The sequence below is a fragment of the Rousettus aegyptiacus genome, unplaced genomic scaffold (assembly GCF_014176215.1).
Source record: "Rousettus aegyptiacus isolate mRouAeg1 unplaced genomic scaffold, mRouAeg1.p scaffold_m13_p_1, whole genome shotgun sequence".
Classification (NCBI taxonomy): Eukaryota; Metazoa; Chordata; class Mammalia; order Chiroptera; family Pteropodidae; genus Rousettus; species Rousettus aegyptiacus.
Window position 1 is genome coordinate 17,543,031 of NW_023416284.1, and position 20,949 is coordinate 17,563,979.

Genomic DNA, 20,949 nt, shown 5'->3' on the forward strand with positions numbered 1-20,949 from the left:
TGCAGTGACCACACTGGTAAATCCTGCTTTCTCCGAGGGTGTAGGACTAATTTCTGTCATCTTTCCTCCCTCACTCTGGGATGCAGTATTGATTTCTTATCTTGGCAGGTGGAGTGGGGCAGCTTTTAGTAGCTTCCTTCCACTTGGTCTTCCCCAGTGTCATAACTCTTATCTCACATGCCAAGGACTCAAAGTAGGGGTTGCACTAATTTCTATCTATGTGTATTTTAATTATACATTCAGGGACCAGGGAAATGATCACGAGGAAGGTCCACAGACCCAGTGGACCCTTTGTGAACTGGATCTTGACCAGAACTCAGTTTATTTCCTTGTCCTCATAAGTTCATGATGACATTTCCAAACTCCAGGTGTCATTGTCAACCTGTCCTCAAAACATTAGTGTTCTTGTTTCTCCAGTTTATGGTTACTCGAATGAATGAATGGCCATAAGCAGGGCCAAGTACATAATTTGTGTGCCCGGAATTGTGGATTGAGAGTGGACAAGAGAAATTGCTCACCAAAAGTACCATGGCACTCTTAGCCCAGGCAGGGAAAGGATGGCCAGGTGGGACCAGAGGTTGTGACCAAGAGCTCCCTCCTAGGAAAGCAGGAGGAGGTAGACCATGTGTGTGAGCCGAGGCTTCAAGCCCCCAGCACGTGCTTCATTTTTGTCATTAAACTTCACTTACAGAACACAAATTTATAGATGAATTTAAGAATTTCAAGACAGAGACTGCAGAGCATTAAACTTCAAGTACAGGGACGTTTTTAGTGTGGAGTTTCTGAGATTGAGAGCATATGGGTCTCTTAGAGCCATAGATTTCTTAGGGAATTGTTATACTTGCTTTGGTGTTACTGGTCCTTGCTTTGGTGTTATTGGTCCTTTTCTCCTGGGTATCTACCTGGCCTTCAGTCAGTGCATTCAGATCTGAAACTGGCTAAGATCCAGAACCGAGTGTGGAATTCTGATTTTTTATTGGGGTGACCATCCTTCTTGTCTTGATCTTCTCTCCTCGATTTCTTTGGATGTTACTCTGGATGAAAAAAGGGTGCTGTACTAAATCTAACTGAAAGTAACCTCACAGGGTGATCGGATCATAAATTCTAACTGGGCAGGTCATGGTGGGTAGTCACACCCCAGGCCTGTAACTTCTTTAGTAAAAGCTTTAAGCCAGCCCTGTTCATTGTTCTTGTGCATCTAGTTGAACACACCTTTGAAATGCCAGAAGTAATCCTTTTTCTAGACCCCTGAAAAAGAGCACATAATATTGTTAACTATCCTATAATTCAATCCCTGCCTTGCTTTCTCCCACCTTCAGATAATCTTCCTTACCTTTCCTTCTCAATTACAAATGCATAAAAGAAGCTACAAACTATCATTCTCTGAAACATTCGAGAACTTGCTTGCTGGCCATTGTCATCAGTTTTGGCTCAAATAAACCCTTATAAAAATTTTTGTACAGATTTTGGACATTCTTTTGTCGACATTACAGATAGAGGAGAACTGCTCTTATTAGGTGCTTGTCATTTTGCTTCTCCTGACATCGTTTTATTAACTGTCTCCATAAATCTGAGTCAGATCCCTTTGACTGTCACTCTGACTTTGCTAGTCTTTATGGTAGTAATTATGTCTATCTGGTTTCTAACAGTTAAGTACCAAGGACTGGTCTTTGTTTCAGGGCCCTGTCATCAGTGAGGTTAGTTGTGTTAACAACCTCTGCTGTGGAGAACACTAAGATGCCCCTTTCACTGGAACATTCCTTATGACATCCTCCTGGCCATTCCAAGGAACATAATCATTTGATGGCTTTCCTGACCACTTCAACAAGCCTATTTTCCTGAGCCCTTTAATCCCTTTCTCCACTGTCTGCCACTGCAATTTTGACATTGCTCCTTTACTTATCATAGGCCATGACTTTTCCAGCTTTTAGGAACCATCCTAGTGGTAAATTCACACCATATCCTGAGTTTTTTGCCAGGGTGTTAAATTTTGTATCTCCGGAGAATGATCAGTTACTTCTCCTTTTGAATCTTCTGTTCTGGTCCTCCTCTTCAGGCACCCTCAGAATCCAGTCACATTTGTACTCCCCTGGCCCCTGCCAGTACTTGCTAAATCTTGCAGCTTCCTCAGGTTGTAGTTCTTTTCTGACCTTATCAAGCACAGCACGTCTGGGTCCGGTTATGCTGTGACCTACCAGAAGTGAAAGGCCTGCTAGCCGGGAGGCATGGAGGTGACAGATCCTGAGGCAACACTGTTTTACTGAGCAGGTTGGGGAGGCCTCTGCGTTATCTTCAAGTGAGAGGAGAGTGCTTTTATAGGGAGGGTGGACTACTTTTGTAGTCTCAAGTGGTGAAGGTATTTGGGTATTTGAGATTCTGGAGGTTTTTTGTTTTGTTTTGTTTTGTTTTTAAGGCGAGGCAACCCTTGGTTGATCTCACAGATTGTAAGGACCTTGTCAGTTTACAATCCCTTATTTTTTATTTTTTACACCTACAGCACCTGGTCTTCCTAGGTGGTTTCCCATCCAAGTACTAACCAGGCCCGACCCTGCTAAGCTTCGAAGATCAGATGGGATCAGGCTTGTTCAGGGCAGCACGGCTATGAATTCTGGAGAGATTTCAACTCAGTTTGTCTCCATCTCATGTCTTATTCTTTCCCAGATCAGGGCCCCGATACCTGCACAGCATACTTTCCTTGGCTGAGAGTTAATGCTTGAAACTGAACTACTGTGGTGGTTAACTCCTGGATCTGGTCTTCAGCTTTTTCTGTCCTCCTGCTACCACAGAAAAGAGCCTCTTTCTTTGTTACCTAGGAGGCCCTCTGGCTTTCATGTTTGACTTTCAGTTGACTGATAATCACTCTTAGTTGTTCATTATCTTATGGAGGTTAACAATAGCCATTTAATTCCATGTCATTGTTGTTTTCCCCTTAACTCTTCAAGTGCCTGATAACATACAGTCAACTAGAGCATTCACTTCCACAGATAGACCATCACTATTTACCAGCACCTTGTGCCAGGTATTATTTGTGTTACATCTACCACCAGTGTTGGGGTCCTCATTGCCATCTAGTCTGTGAGCAATTCAACGCCAAAACCACATCATACTCCCTGTTTTCTCAGATCACACGTGGCACCAATTGTTAGTAAATTGTGTTCTCTGAAAAGCAGACTGTTTAGTATTCAGACTGTTCAAAACCATGAAAAAGATAGGAAGCAAGACTGAGCAAATTTGATCCTGTCTTGATTAAGGATGAGAGAGGTTGGATATCTACATTTAGTTAAATTTCTTTCAAGATATATTTTTTAATTTTCATATTTGGGAGTTCTAAACTTATAACTTACTAAACCATCCTCCTGTATTTAAAATAACTTCTACTTTCTTTAGGCAAACTATTTCCTTCTAAGATATTCTCATATCCTTTCTCAGGTGTTATGTGAGTTTGATGGTGATAGGGGATGTGTTCTTTGTTTTTGTTTTTAACATAAAAATTTGCCTTTTTCCTCATACCCTAGTAAATTCAAGATGGAGTTAGGAAAGGAACTTATTTGGGGAAACTCTAAATGACATATTGTAAAATGAAAATTAAAAAAATAAAAATTATCCATAAATATTTAATGATATTTCTATATTACAAATCCATAATCAGTCACCTTAAAATAAACCCCAGTTGTCAGTGTTCTCTTAATAAGTTACACATTTCTATAATGTTCCAGTTTTAAACTGAATTTCTAAAACCAAAAGGTGATGGATTTCATGTTTAAATGTGCCATTTACCCTCTTCTCTTTTTAGAAACTATACCTCACCTCCCTAAACTGGTTAAAAGTGGCATGGAAGATCCATTTGGTGAGTATCACCTACATTTTCTTAGTAAATGATACTTATATTTTATCTTCACCTCCATTAAAGCTTTGAGAGTAAATTAATTTTTTTCAATGTTCAGTATGCTACTCTCGGGATTAGTGGTTCTTAAACTTTTGATCTCAGGTTCTTTTTATACTCTTAAATATAATTGGAGTCCTCAGAGAGCTTTATTTGTATGACTTATATCTGTTGATATTTACAGTATTACAAGATAAAACTGAGAAATTTTGAAAACATTATTTAAAAATAACAATAAACTCATTGTATATTATGTAAATAACATTTTTTAATGAAAATAACTCCCAAAATAAACAAAAAAAATTAGTGAGAAGAGTGGCATTGTTTTACATTTTTGCAAATCTTTTTAACGTCTAGTATAATAGAAGGCAGCTGGATTCACATATCTGCTTCTGCATTCAGTCTCTTTATCACATGCAATGTTGTCTCTGGAAAATTGTACAATTGGAAGATAAAGAGAGTGAAAAAGCAAAATTTTTTGTATTTGTATTCTTTTATATTATTTTGTACTCCTTGTATTATTATAAACAATTCTAACCTTGCTATTAGGGATGCTCAGTGGGCCCTAGATCATGCTCTCAGAACTGCTGCTCTAGAATGTCAAGTACTTCAACTAAAACAACCATTTGACAAGTTAAAATAAGAACATTTGAATTCTCTAACAACATAGTTAAGAGTATAAATCTAATATATGGAGGTTTAGTATCTACCTTTTTGACTTTTGTTTATTAAACCCTATTTTTCCATTGACTCTTAATTTCAAAAAGAGACGTAGTCTAGGATAATCCAATTAAAAAAAAAAAAAGCATATTATAGACTAGGAAGACTAGTTAGGAAGTACTTCCCTCTTTATGCATTAGCAAAAAAGGAACCAGAGACAGTTTTTCTTGTTTAACTTCAGTGTACGTGCTGGAAGATTTTGATTCAAGCATTTGGTGATTTTTTTTTACCAAATTGGAAAGTCTGAATCTTGTTTTTTGCCAGTGTAATTTGAAGAAGTAGAGTTACCAAGTTTCTATTCTACTCATGCCTGATTACCGTAGATGACTGAGGTTAGGCACTTTGTGTTACTTGTACAAGTAATTAGATAGCTCAGATTAATAGCTGTTTGTCTTGGCTTTGAGAAGACTGTTCTTGAAAACCTTGCAAGATCAAAATTCCTCTGTTAAGAACCATAAATGACTTCTTTAGGACCTTGGCTTTTTTTTCCCTTGAAGGGTACTTACATTAAATGTAGTTCATTAGTGAAATCCTTTGTTTGAACACAAGAGGGCAGTCAGTACTTTATTCATAAATGTGTAGTCTCATTACCAAGTTAAATCTTGAGATTATTTATGAACAATTTAGTAAATGGAATTGGTCATAGTTACCTGGTGACAAATACTAGAGAACATATCCATAGGACAAACGAGAGTAATGTATGATAACTCCAAAGGTTTTTACTGGAAACTTATTTTTTCTCTGACATCCTACCTTATCTAACTCAAGCATAACTTTAATCATTTAAATTTATTATTGAGCTAATTAAATTAATATAAGTTATATTAAGTGTAACTTAAATTTACTAGAGAATACCAAAGTGAGAGTTGCTGTGAAGGTTATAGTTGGTCAGTAATCAATTGAAACATAAATTGAAGTGTGATTTTGATCACTAATATGAGAAAAAGTTTGTGTTCTGTGCTAGTGAGAAGTTTTTCCTTTGAATCTTGGAATTTTTAAATTAATTGACTTATATTTATAATGTGAATTTTAGAAAAAATGGAAATGACTCAGTTATATATTTTATATAATTAGTCTCATTCTGTGTCCTTGATTCTTTCTTCAAATATACTGATTTTTTCCCTTTGTTGTTTACAAAACATACACCTGATAAGAATGTAGTTTATTAAGTTATGGTCTGCTCAATGCCATTTGACAAAAAAAAGAATTTTGAATGTAAAATGGTTTGTTTCTGAGACGATGGAGTCCCTATAAGGTGGGGTGGGAATTTTGTTACAATTAGGTTAGTTAATAGTTATGTAGATTTGTTGAAAAAGAATTATTGTTTGCATTCTAAAAATAAAACAGGAATTTTTATCCATCAGGTTCCAGTGAGACCAACCTAAGGCCTCTAGGACCTTCTGTACATGGACAGATGTTACACATTTTATTCTAAAATTTGTTAATTTCATTCAATATTAGTATTTGTTAATACCACCACTGGCATTGGGCAAATCTTTAAATATTGGGAAGCTGTCAAGCACACTCTAGCTGTTTTTGAAATTCGAATATTTTCTTGAAAGCTTAACTTACATCACTGACAATGCAGTCAGGTTTTGTTGTTCAATTGATTTTGAGACAATATCTGTCAGATACATAAGCATGAATAACATAGTTTGTCATTCTTTCAAGCAAAAATGATATTTCATGAAAAAAACTGGCTAGCTCAGCTTGCAACTCAGTCACACAAGTGCCTTTTCTAAAGGTAACCATTGCAATGGTTCCCAACATTTTTGGCACCAGGGACCAGAGCTCCTATGAGAATCTAATGTCTGATGATCTGAAGTGGAGCTGAGGCAGTGGTGCTAATTAGTACTGGGGAGCGGCTGCAAATACAGATGAAGCTTCGCTCACTCACCTGCCATTCACCTCTTGCTGTGAGGCCCAATTCCTAACAGGCCACTGACTGGTTACTGAACCATTGTACTTAAGTACATGCTTTATGCATACTTACATTTCATCACACGGAATAATAAAAAGACATGTACCAAAGGGTTGAGAGTTACTAAAACTAAAAGTTCTATGTTTTTATCAAGGGCATTCTTAAAGCATTATTAAGTACATAGTTGTACCTCTTAGACTCCTAAAAGGATGTCAGGGACCCCCAAGGATGGATGGGCTGGACTTGCTCTAGTTTCCTGAAGTTCACAGAGTTTCTTCCGTAGAAATCATGGGCAAAGTCAAAACTTAGTCCTGGAAATTGTATTGGTCAGTCTAGGTCTTGGACATTTGGTACAAATATAGTCAGAGGAAGTGAGCAGCTCTGTGGTTTCTCTTAAATTTGACTATGACCTACCAACAGCTCTCAGAAGTAGGTTTAAGAACACTTGTGGGGTGAAACGCGTGTTCTGAGCTCAATAGGCAGCTGAGTATTTTGAGAAAAAAAAATCACCAGTATGTAATCAAGACAGGCTGAGGGCCAGGCCCACCTGGGCACTATGTCCCTATCTTTGAAAAGAGGGTAAATGTCAGCAGAGATCTTGCTGATGACTCTTGGGTTAACTGCTTCAGTCTGGATAGGTGCCCCTTTGTGTGCACTACACAGCTGTCTTTCTGGGATGTTCCTAGTCATTTGGCAATTCTGCTCCTCTCCTGCATTGGCTTTTTTGTTTCTTAAATCTCATGTCGTCCCTTCTTGATTGCTAATAGCTTCTTGATATTGGACCTCCTGGAATAGTTCTCTAATTTTCACCTTTTTCTTTTAGCTCTGCCTTCTAGAAGATTTCTTTATCTTCTATTAAATTTTTCTTTCTACTCTTATGTTTTAATGTCTAGGAGGTCTTTTTTCTTTGAATGTTTCCTTCATAATATTCTTTTATTGTTTCAATAAATGTTCTTTGCCCTGCTTTATCTCTTTTTTCCCTAGAGTTGCTTTTAATGTTGTGATCTCTTTTATGTTAGACTTTTCCTCTATGTCTAGTGATAATTAGCTGTCTGCTCATAATTAAGAGAGGCAAGCTTTAAATTGGGAGCTTTAAATGCATAGACTAATTGCTTTTGGACCTTACTGTAGGTGAACTTCTTGTCCCTGTTGTTGAGGAGCTTCCCCATATCAGTATCAGCGGCCAAGGGGCAGAGTCTTCCCATCACTGTTTAGATGATAGGGGTGAAGAGGACTGTGGGGGTTGCTGCATTCAGCATTGATTGTGCATATGTTCACTTAATTCCCCTCAGTTTTTAGTGCTTGCCACCATCAACTACTTTTTGTGTCCCTCTATCCAGAGACCATTTGTTTTGTCCCTTCCAGAAAACAGATCTTCAGAATTTTACCAGAGTTGGAACAGACATTCAAGGTCATGGAGTGGGGAAGATGATAAAGGATCAAACAGCTTTTACCCTGATTCTCCTTATTTTATTCATCCTCACATTCAAAGAATACATGGTAAAAGACAGTGAAAGTACTATTAATCTACATTGGTGTATGTTACCAGTTAAAAAAAAAAGTAATGACTACACTGTACATAAGTGCTAGGGGAGGAAAGGGTACAGAGAAGATGTATGTATAGCTTATGCTGTGATGCTTCATACTCCACCACTTTTTTTCTTTTATTAAAGTATACTTGACATACATTATATTAGTTTCAGGTCTACAACATGATGATTCAATATCTATATATATATTTTTTCATTTCAATTTGTTAAGTTTCTCCTGTTCTGTGATTTTTTAAAAAATAAATTTACTCATTTAAATTCATTTCAAGTATACAGTACATTGGTTAGACATCTAGATTGTTCATAAAACGATTCCCCCAATTGCTCCCTCCCTCCCCTGACCCCCCACTTAGCCATCATATTAATGCTAACTGCATTCCCTGTGCCGTGCTCCTCATCCTTGTGCCCAACTATCAACTACTAATTTGTACTTCTTTAATCCTTCAAGCCATTCTCTCAGTCCCCCAACCTCCCTCACCTCTATCTGTCACCAAATTGTCCACTGTATTTGTGAGTCTGTTTTTAATTAGTTCTTTTTTGTTCCTTAGATTCCACATGTAAGTGAAATCATATGGTATTTATCTTTCTCTATCTGACTTATTTCACTCATCATAATAACCTCTAGGTCCATCCATGTTGTTGTAAATGGTAGGATTTCATTTTTTTAATTGCTGAGTAATATTCCATTGTATATATGAACCATAATTTCTCTATCCAATTGTTTGTTGATGGGCATTTAGGTTGTAGCCATATCTTGGCTCTTGTAAATTGTGCTTCCATGAATATTGGAATGCATAGATCTTTACAGTTATTGTTTTGGTCTTCTTTGGATAGATACCCAGAAGTGCAATTGCTGGGTAAAAGGTATATCCATTTTTAATTTTTGGAGAACCCTCCATACTGTTTTCCATAGCAGCTGTACCAGTTGGCAATCTCACCAACAATGTATGAGGGTTCACTTTTCTCTGCATCCTTGCCAATACTTGCTGTTTTTTGACAATATTTGTATATACTGCATAATGATCACCACAATAAGTCTAGTTAACATTTGTCACCGTACATAGTTACAGACTTATTTATCTTATCTATCTATTTATTTATTTATTTATTTATTTATTTTTGAGGCAAGGCAACCCTTGGTTGACCTCGCAGATTGCAAGGAAGGACCTTGTCAGCTTACAATCCCTTATTTTTTTATTTTTCACACCTACAGCACCTAGTCTTTCTAGGTGGTCTTCCATCTAAGTACTGACCAGGCCTGACCCTGCTTAGCTTTCGAGATCAGATGGGGTTGGTCTTGTTCAGGGTGGCATGGCTGTAGACAGAATTTTTATCTTATGATGAGAACTTTTAAGATCTACTCTCAGCAGCTCTCAAATTTATAATATAATATTATTAACTACAGTTGCCATGCTGTACATTACATCCCCAAGTTTTATTTATTTTATAACTGGAAGTTTATACCTTTTGACTCCTTTCACCCATTTCTCTCACCACCATCCCCCCCACCCCCCGCAATCCTACCTCACTGTTTTTAAAATTTCCTTATCAACTGTTTATGAGTTGACAGTCACTCTCCATAACATGCCAGAAGAAAAGGGACTGAAACTCTGGCATATGAAACTTCTAAAGAGTTTTTGATACAAGAGAGAATTTGTATGTATACTAAATTACCTTCCCAAAATGTTTTAAATCTTCTGTTTGAAGTCTCTATATACCTTCCTTTCCACAGGCATGAACACTATTTGTTGAAGAAAATTTTTTGGTATGTGTCTGATGAAATACTTATTTAATGAAATAGTTTTATTAGTGTGAATCTTGAATTTGAAGCTTGTTGTAAAGACTACTCATATGCATGGTATTCTGAGAACAGATTTACAAGGCAATATTTCCTTTAGATTAGAATTTATATCACATAGGAAATATGAGATGCAGTTTGCTCGGGTAGAAAACAGAAGCTATTTTCTAAACAAATAAAGTCAATTATTTTCTTTCTATTCCGTATCTGAATTTATAAATCATTCTGTGTTATAAAGCGTTTTTCCCTAGCTGTTCAAGGACACATATTAAGGAGACATGCTCAAAATTAATGGAGTTCACTTGAAAGTTCATGGGAAAAAATTTCGTGATGTTATATTGTTATTGGAAGCTCAAAATTGTGCTAATAACAAAGTCCTCCCCTCCCTCCTCTTTAAGAACGAAGGACAAATATGAACTTAATTAGTTTTGAGATTCTTAGAATGTAGGAGATGAATTCCTCTGGGATTAAACAATGCCAAAAATGATGTTCTGTTTTGTTTCCTGTGGTTTTAAGTAGATATTTAATATATATAAGAATATATTAAATATCTCCTGTCATCTTATTTCCTGGTAAGACTATCAGGAAACTTATGGAGGGCAAGATCTTTTTACTGTTACACTCCATTGCCTAATAGTAAACACACAATACTTATTTGTATGTATTTCTTAACAGTGGTTTTAAATTTTCCACATTAGGTAGAAATACCAGTCTTAAGGGAAATAGAGTGCATGGAACACCAGTTTCTATGAGCTCAAATAACATAGATGTCATATAATTGTTTTTTCTATCAATAGAAAAAGACGAACCATAGTACTAGTAATGCAAGCCTGACAAGTAGTAATGCTGACACTCTGGAGTGTCTCCCATGATCCTCTCACCATTTTTCAACACTTCTGACTACTACTTACTCCCTAGAAAATCAAAGTGAGTGTGATAGGTTGACTAAATATGTAGACTGAGTTCCATCTGAGCCCTTATCAGTGTGTCATGGATACTACATAGACAATGATTATAAAAATTCAAAGAGAGGGATAGGAGGGATGGATGGCTTTCATTTAATATTTTGCGTCTTCCTGTCATATATTACTTTTATTTTTAAAAATATAAATAGGGATTTTAACTAGGTTTTAGGGGTAGGGGCATTTTTGTTTCTTTATATTTCTCAGTGTTAAATATGAAATACATAAAGTTAATTTCTTACAAAGGAGATAAAAGAATAAAGAGGCATTTTTAAAGGGAATTAAATACTTTAATGGTCATTGTATATGCACAGCTTACCCACTATATCCAAAATAATCATTTTATATCTCTCTTTAATAATTTGCCTTTTAAACTACAATTCATACTTTATTCTCCCTATGAGCTAGTTTTAACCTATCCTACCAAATTCTAACACAGCTGATTTATTCCTCGTTATTTATTTGTTTAGTAAACACTGAGCTAAATCAGCAAGGCAGCATGTCATTGCAGTTAAGCCCTCAGGCTCTAGAGTCAGAAAAACATGAGTTCACATCCCAGTTCTGTCACTTCTTGGCTGTGTCCTTTTGGGCAAGACAGTTACTCTCTGATCTTCAGTTATCTGTAAAATAAGGATATGAATGTTGCCTTTCTCACAAGGTTGCTTTAAAAATAAAACAAATTAATGGTTGCTGTGGGCTTACAAGCACATAGTAAACATAATAGCTATAATATCCTAGGCACTAAGGGTATAAACATGAATAAGGCATGATCCTTGCTTTTATGGAGCTTTCAGTCTGTGTTAAGCAGTTACAGAGTGCTCCCTAGGATTCTACCCCCTTTTTAAAATAAATCAGTTTATTTGAGATTTATATACAATTTATCCTTTTTTAGGTATATATTTTTGGTTTTTTTGACAAACATATAAGGTATGTTATTACCACCAGACTGAAGATAGAGTATTTACTTCATCCCAAAAAGTTCCTACTAACCTTTTATAGTCAATTTTATTCCTCTAACCCCAGCCCCTTGCAATCATTTATCTGAGTTTTGTCCCTTTTTCTATAATGTGAACAGAATTGTATAATATATAGCCTTTTGCGTCTTTTTTTACTTAATATAATGCTGTTGAGATTCGTACATGTTATTGCATGTATCACTAGTTCATTCCTTTTACACTTTTTTTAGAATTTCATATAGTTGGAATCTTACAGTATATAGCTTTTTTCAGACTGGCTTCTTTCACTTAGTAATATGCATTTAAGTTTCCTCCATGCCTTCGTGGCTTGATAGTTCCTTTGTAGCACTGAATACATCGTTTGGATGTACCATTTTTTATTTATTCATTCACCTACTAAAGGGCATCTTGATTACTTCCAAGTTATGGCAGTTATGAATGAAACTGCTGTAAAAAACTGCATGCAGGTTTTTGTGTAGACATAAGTTTTCAGTTATTTGGGTGAATACCAAGGAGTACAATTGTTGGAACGTATGGTAAGAGTTATGTTTAGTTTTATAAGAAACTGCCAGATTCCTTCCCAAGTGGCTGTACCAATTTGCATTCCCACAGCGATGAATGAGAGTTCCTGTTAGTCCATATTTGGTGTTGTCAGTGTTTTGGATTTTGGCCATGCTAGTAGGTGTATAGTGGTATCTCATTGTGGTTAATGACTAATGATGTTGACTAACTTTTCATGTTTATTTGCCATTCATATCTTTTTTTTTTTGATGAAATGTCTGTTCAAATCTTTTGCTCTTTTTAAAAATTAGCATGTTTTCTTACTGAGTTACGAGAGTTTTTTACATAGCCACATACACGTTCTTTATGGGATATGTGTTAGAAATGTTTTCTCCCAGTGTGTGGCTTGTTTTAGTAGAAATTTTTAATTTAATGAAATCCAAAGGGATTAAAAGTCATTCATAATAACAATCAAAATTATAAATTACTTAGGAATGATCTTAACAAGAGGTATGTAACCTGTATATAGGTGAGTAAATAGATGTGCTATGCCAAGAAATGGGAAGGATTATTAGTGTCATTTATTCCTCAATTTACTATACAGATTCGATGTAATGTTAATAATTCAACTGAATTTATATTAGCTTTTGATAATTGACAAAGCAATTATAAAATATAACTTAGGAAAAAATTAAAGTTAAGTAGTTAACAAAATGCCCTTTTATTGTTGATTTATGTTGCTATTTGGGTCAAGCTAAGTTTTGTAAGGTCTTGAGTGTATTTTTGGACCGTATATTTTGTTCTTTTGAACCATCTGTCCATTTTTAAACCAATTCTACATGGTGTTTAATTATTATAGCCATATTTTAAGATCTAAAATTATATCCCTTTTATTCTACTTTTTCAAATTTTTCTTGGCTATTTACCTAAAAAAAGAAACTTGATAAAGACCAATATGCACAGCACAGCGTATATGGCATAGTCCTAATTAAAATGTGCCATTTTTATATTAAAAACTTTAAATTCTTGAAATGTTTATGTTCTAGTATTAAGTGATAAGTAAATTTCTTTAATTAAAAAGTATTTTTCCTCAGCTTTGCTTCAAATTCAGTTTTTTTTTAATGATTATTTTTCAGTAATCAGCTACATACAATATTATATTAATTTCAGGTATACAACATAGTGATTGGCCATTTATATAACTTATGAAGTGATCACCCTGATAAATCTAGTACCAATCTGACACCATTCATAGTTATTACAATACTATTGATCATAATCCTTGTGCTGTACTTTATATCTTTGTGACTGTTTTTATAACATGAGATTTGCACATCTTAATCCTTTCTCCGTTTTTATCCATCCCTCTAACCCCCTCCCATCTGGCAGTCATCAAAATGTTCTCTATGAGTTTGTTTCTGTTTAGTTTGTTCATTTATCTTTTTTTTTTAGATTGCACATATAAGTAAAATCGTATGGTATTTGTCTTTGACTTATTTCACTTAGAGTAATACTCTGTAGGATCATCCATGTTGTTGCAAATGGTAGGATTTCATTCTTTTATGGCTCATCTTCCATTGTACGTATGCACTACCACTTTATCCATTTGGCTATTGATAGACGCTTAGGTTGCTTTCATATCATGGCTGTTGCAAATAATGCTGCAGTGAACATAGAGGATGCACATATCTTTTTGTATTTCTTTGGATAAATACCCAGAAGTGAAATTGCTGGGTCCTTTGTCTCTTGTTATAGCCTTTGTTTTAAAGATCTTTTTTGTTTGTTTTTTGTTTTTCCATTTACATGAAATCCCTTTTTTCATCTCTTTGTTTTCAGTCTGTGTGTGTCTTTCAGTCTGAAGTGGGTCTCTTATAGGCAGCACATGTATGGGTCTTGTTTTCTTATCTCTTCAGCTACCCCAATATCTTTTGATTGCAGCATTTAACCCATTTAGATTTGAAGTAATTATTGATAGGTATGTTGTTTTTGCCATTTCAATATTTATGTTTTTTACGTTTTTTACTTTTTTTTCCCTTCTTAAAAAAGTCCCTCTACCATTTCTTATAATACCGGTTTTATGGTGATGAACTCCTTTAGCTTTTTTTAAATCTGGGAATTTCAAATTCAGTTTAAGGATGGTCAGTGGGATCTAAAAGCTGGTAATGAAACTAGTATGAACACTTGCCATTAGGCAGGAAACTGTTAGTTTCAGAACAACCTCAGTGGTTGGCTTCTTGTGCCTGCTCAGAGTTTATAATGTTAAAAATGACTTTTCACGATAGAACTTTGACTTCACACAAAGGCAGGATAGTTTTTACAAGATTCCAATTTGAATCATGGAGTCCAAAACACATGCAGAGGTGCACACACCCACCCACTCCATAATGGAGGCTTCCATTAAAAGAATGTGATTGTAGTATAATGGGCTAGTGGAATATTGCTGATGGCCTCCAATTCCTTACTTAAGATTTGTGTTTTGTCTTTTTTTTCCTCATCAAACTAGATGTTACATCTGTTAGTAGCCAGAATGAATCATATCAGATGGAAGTCTGTAGCTACAGCTTTCTTTTTTTCATTCCATAAAAAGATTAAGTATTACATTTGAACTTACCATTTAAACATCTCTTATATTTTATATATTTAAATTTTCATATTTAAGTTTCCTTTGATGATTTTATATCTTCTGTTTTTCTTCTTTGATCTCCCAAAAGAATGTAAATGCTGTAAAACAGGCGGCTCTAGCTGCTTTATTTTGTCAGTTTTTCTTTCCAGAGGTCAGGCTTTTCTCTCTTTAGTTTAGAACTCAGTAATCAAAGAGCTTGAGTAGCAAGAACCCATAAGAATTTGGGCTTAAATAATAAACGAACAAAGTGTTACTAAAGAAAATACATTCTTGTTTGGATGAGAAGCTTGGCTTAATACTAAAGGTGTGTGCTTGCTTAGTTCTGGTTAATATACACAATGAAGTGTATTTTGTTTTGCTTGATTATTTATTGTCATACTCATTACTACCCTAACCCCAGACAAAAGGTGAAAAGGTGGATGGATGGATGATTGATTCATTAAATCACTCAATAAATTTTTGTTGGCACACTACTCTAGCTGCCATGATGGAAAAATAAATGAATAAGATACAGTTTCATTTCTCAAAGAGGAGATTAAGAACTATTAATGCTAGGCAGAATGAATAAGTGTTTTAATACAGATAAAAATAGTTAAGTCATTGGAATTTCATGCCATGTTATTCAACTTGACTTGTACTTAGGAAATTATTAAAACGAAACTTGCTTATATAGCATCTGTATTTCTTTTTCTATACCTGTGTTCTTTGAGCAGTGTAGTGGTGATTTCCTTAAGGAGAGTTTTTCATTTTATTGTCTTTGCCTTGTATCTAACAGGAGAATTTGGTGAACGTGGGGAAACAGGAAAAAAAAAAAACTAAGAGTTTTCTCACTACCTTTGAGGATATAGATAGACAATACTTGGGGTGAAGCATGTTTGTACATTGTTAATAATAATGCCCCTAGTTGCATAACATAGGTTAAAGGTGTTGTAAACCTGTGCTTTAGTTATTTGGGTTTCTCATGAAACACTGGTGCCGGAGTATTTTTATTGTAAATTTAATTTGAGAGGTAGTAGAAATGTCTTTGTTCCATATAGCCAACTTTTCGTGATTTTAGACCTTTCATTTATTTTCTAAGAAATTCCTTTAAAATTTGATTTTGAGATAAGAAGCAACATTTTTGTTGGTGGTCATACTGGAAATGTTTGTTTTTTTATGCTAACATCGTCATTTAGGATAATTTGCATAATTGCTCTATAGCTGAATTTTACTTTTGTTAAAGTAATATCTCCTAGAGTTTTTGTAAGGTTAAAAATAAACATCCTTATTTAAAATTCTAGGACGTATTGTGTGAATCCAACGTATATTTAGGTCTATAGTTTAGTAGTTAGGAGTGGAGATGCACATCCAGATGACTAAATATGACCCCTAGCTTTGCCATTTATTAGCTCTGAAATCCTTGGATAAGTTTACGCCTTTGTGACTCAGTTTCCTCATCAATTAAGTGGGTTAATAAATGGTATCTTCCTTATATGTTTGTCATAAGAATTAAATAAGTTAATACATGTAAAACAGAATAATTTCTGGCATCATAATACATGCTCAATTAATGTTAGCTGTTATTATTCATAGAGAATGGGGAGCATGGGAAATTGAGCTTTTTTTTTTTTTTTTAATTTTAGCTTTCTTTTCGATCATGTCTGTTGTTAGAGACGTTCATATGTAACAGTAGATCATTTTGAGTTTCGTATTATTTTATTTCTTTATGTTCTGATTTTTCAGATGGAAACTTTTATCATTTAGTGACATGATCAGAAACCAGGAAACAGGAATGAAGGAGAAAAGCAGAGACCAGAAATAAGCTTTGACTGATTAAAAACTGGTGGCGCTACTTTAGTCCTAGTAAGCGTTTCTTTTAGAAACTAGAAGAAAAGCAGAGCTATTTTTAAAAATACGTTTTTAATAAATCTAAAAAAGCAGCTATACGTAAAAGATTGCATTGCTGTTAAGGATCTGTTGGAGTGAATTTATAATATGTAACAATAGCTTGCAAAATAATCTCATTTACGTCTGTCTTTTTTTTTTCTCCTTTTTGTTATGAAATTGTTCTATGATTTATTATTGTATGTTCATTACCTACAGGCCTGGCACTTTTCCCAGCATAAATACTCCATAACCTGAAAGGATACCTGATAAATTAAACTAGTCAAAGACCCTATTCTCCTTTTGCCTCCCTCCATGTTTTTTAAAATATTTATTGAATGCCTACTATGTGCAGAGCAGTACATTAGTTACTTGCTGAGGAGATAAAGACAATTTCTGCTTTCAAAGAATGTAGGAGAGACAGATAAATAATTATAATAAAAGTGATATACCCCTATGAGTGACTTAGGAGCACAGAAGTGAAGTGCCTAACTCAATTTTAAGTATAGAAAAGTGGGTGTTCAAAGAAGGCTTCCTAAAGAAAGTGACACATAGACTGAATTTTGAAGGAGGAAAGTTAGCCAGGTTAGGGAATGTGGGGAGGGAAGGAACATTCCAGGCAGCCAGAACAGCAAATGCATAGGTAGATAGACCTGGGAGAATATGTTACAGTTTAGGAACTCCAAGTGGTTCGGTAGAACTAAAAGCTAGTCCTAAGATGAAAGTTGAGCAGGTATGGGAGAGTGGCGAGAGAAGAGGCTAGGTAGAAAGATAGGCATTGGGTCAGGTCTTGAAGGCTTTTGGAGCCTAGGCCTGGGAACAAGGTAAGTATAGGCACAGTGTTTAATAGCTATTGGATCCTGTTTAATTTAGGACTTTTTTCAATAAAAGAAATTATTTTTAGGCCAAAAAACAATAATCAAATTTGCATCTTGAGGGGTTTTATTTGGTAACTGTAGTTTTACAGTCTCAGTAGAACTAACAAATATTAGCTTTTCAAAAAAATTAAACTAGCATTGGCCTAGTTACTTTATCATAGATAGATGAGTAAAGGCATAAGGCCATATTTTCTCTGACCTCACTAAATTGTTTTCCTGAAGTGTTAATGTATTTCACTGTTATTTTTTAAACAAGATTTAGAAGCAAGGGTATATATAATCCAAGACACAGTTTCTCTTTGAATTGAGAAATTGTGCACATAACTATTTTCCCCCCTGTGCTTCATCTCCTAGATTCTATGGTGTGAAAGATTGAGGGTTTTGAGGGAAAGGGATGATATAAGAGATAGCTATTTCATATGTGGAAAACAAGGAATAAAGTGAATTTTAATTACTGGCTAGAGTAAGTTTGATAGAAACACGATTTGTGTAGTCATCCTTGGTTCTTTTGCAGGAATTACTGTTGATTCATAATGTAACCAGGTATTCATTACTAAGAATTTTTATTTAGTAGAAGGTGAAGGTTATATTCTCTTCCACATATACTGGAAAAGAATGTTTAAGGAGATACCTTGTTAGAAATTTCTGTATAATGTTTACAAACGTTATAGCTATTATCGGACATTGTAATCCCACTAGATATGTAGCTGAGTGTTGGTAATATTTAGATTTCTTTCTCACTCACCATGAAATTAAGAGCCAGATGAGTTAGAGTTATGAAAGGAGGAAGAAGTGGCAGTGGCTAATAGTCACCTTTCTGAGTCACCAGCAATGAATGCCACTTTACTAGAGAACATTACTTGATTTCTGACTGGTTAGTTTCTACACATCATTGATACCTTATGGTTGCTTAATAGAGGCTATTTTGGACTTAGTTTTTATGAATGTCTTGTGGTTTTTTAGAATATGTTTTTCTTTAAGATTAAGACTCCTCAATTGCTTTCACTGTAACTACATAAAATCTGCCTTCAGCTCATGAAAAAGTAGAATTTGTTGGAGGAAGAATATTAAATGTATGGCCAGTAAACTGGAGGTTGTTCATTGATAACAAATGGATATAATTCTCAATAGACCTTTAATCTGAAATAAAACTATTATTCTTCTTCAGACTTTGAATTGTTAATAGTCAAAGACGTATAACTGAGTGTTACTAGAAAAAGTAGGAATTTCAGTTACTAAAGAAAGGGTATAAATAGCTCAGCAGTTTATACTGAATAAAAGAAAACATTTTTTTTAACTGTCAAGGTTCCTTTAGAGTGTACTGCCTTCAGTAGTTGGTGCCATGGAAAATAGATACCACATGCTGATGAAAGGTGGAGTTAGTGCTTTGAAGTACTCTGTTTTGTTATTACTAAGAGACTTCTGTGTGCTTTGAAAATACTTTAGGTCCAGCATGTTTAGTAGAATTTCTTCCAGTGATGGAAATGTTCTTTATCTGCACTGTTCATTGTGGTAGCCACATGTGGCTGCTGAGCACCTGAAATGTGGCTAGTCTAACCGAGAGACTAAATTGCATATTATATTTAATATAAATACATTAAATAGTAACATAAATGTAAATCATGTAGCTAGTCACCACAGTATTGGACAATGCATCTTTAGATATTTAGCAACTGAACAACACAATTTGATAGCCATGTCATTAAAATGTACTACAGTGTAATTAATTTTTATTTTCCATACATTTGGAAATATCGCTTTTTATTTTGCTCCTGTTAGAACTAAAGAAACTATAGTATTAGGAAGATGACAGTAGTTCATTGCGGAGTTGTTTTGTTTACTTCAGGTCTTTACTTGTCACCTTCCCAATGAGGCTCTTCTGCTCCCACAATTTATGATTTAGCACTCTCCCAAACCCCTCTCTCTCCCTTTCCTGAATAATTTTTCTCCATAGCATTTATCGCTATCTCATATACTAAAAAGAAAACACAGATTTCTCTCCCATTTCTCTCCCATTGTATTCACTGCTATATCCTCAACACTGAGACAATACCTGATACTTTATAAGTGTTTAGAAAATATTTTTGGAATGAATAAATGAGGCTTATGGCTTCCCAGTAATAAAAATCCAGGTCATTAAATATCTATTTTGCATTATATGGCAAGCATTGAGTTAGATTAGTTATATAAAGTACACCATGACCATTGCTCTTTACCATAATATATTTCTTGGAGCCATTATTTGAAACAAAACCTTGAACTGTTGGTTCGGCCCTGCCATAAAATTTCAGAACCAGGAGGAAGCTTGGCAATAATTCGATTCAACTGCCTGATGTCACATAGAGGCTCAAAGTACCATCAATGTCATTTTTATCTTCTGACCTCACGTTTTCCCTCATCTCCACAACCTATGAATCTCTTTGCTCAATTATTTTTTCCCATATCATCTCATCACTGTTCAGCTAATTCTCACTTTCATTTAGGCCCACCTTTCCCACTGACTCTGCTGTATTCTAAGGAACGCCCGAAATCCTTAACCCAACCATAGAAGAATGACCTTCGTCGTTCTCAACTGAAATTTCCTAATTAATATAATTTCTTATAATTCTCTGCTCAATTCAGGAAGCATCTCCTGATCGGCATCCTTAAGAATTTATTGTCTTCAAAAACTTTAAGAGAAAGCAAAAAGGCAGAGTATCTATAGTACCAATTTCTTAGCCTAAGTTCTTTCATCTCATGGGGCTGAAAGCAGTCCAGCTGTTTCTTTCTTCCTTTTTCTTTCAGTTTCTTTCTCCCATCAACACAGTACTACATATTATAGGCTTGTAAACGTACACATTACATCATGCCTGCCATGTATAGAGCCATTGTGACATAAAAGCATGTCAGAACCTCCCTTTTTTTCCCTAAAAAACTGTGTGTTTAAACTTAACATTTGGGAGAGATTAATTTATATAAGGAATCTAAGTGGGCAGGAGAGAGTCAAATATATTTGGCACTTTCAGTCATTTAACTCTTTAGAGACTCATTTAATCCTCACAACAACTCTATGATCTCCATTTTACAGATGTGGAAACTGAGGCTCATCTAAGTTCAATAACTTGTTCACCTAATCAATAAATGGGAAAGCTGAAATTTTACATAGCTCTACCTCGCTCTAAAGCCTCTGCTTTCTTCCATTGGTAAGCCATGCTGCCTTCTGGAAGTGGAGGTAGGCAGGGAACAAGAGTTATAGTATTTCATATAGAATAGGAGGCAGGTATGTTTGCTTTTTTTTTTTTTTTTTTTTTAACA

The 20,949-nt window shown here is 34.9% G+C and overlaps 1 protein-coding gene and 1 pseudogene across 4 annotated transcripts in view; one reads left to right on the forward strand and one right to left on the reverse strand.

Moving 5' to 3' along the window:
- Positions 1–20,949, forward strand: part of PHACTR4 (phosphatase and actin regulator 4) — a 75,636-nt gene that overhangs the window by 13,491 nt on the left and 41,196 nt on the right. For all 4 annotated transcript variants that reach the window (XM_036230817.1, XM_036230799.1, XM_016132014.2 and 1 more), the window contains exon 2: positions 3,794–3,847. Coding sequence is in view for 3 of the 4 variants with exons in the window: in XM_036230799.1 (XP_036086692.1) it covers positions 3,832–3,847 (16 nt within the window). In the remaining variant the exon portion in view is untranslated. The remainder of the gene's footprint in view (positions 1–3,793; positions 3,848–20,949) is intronic.
- LOC118605087 lies at positions 2,489–2,607 on the reverse strand (annotated as a pseudogene).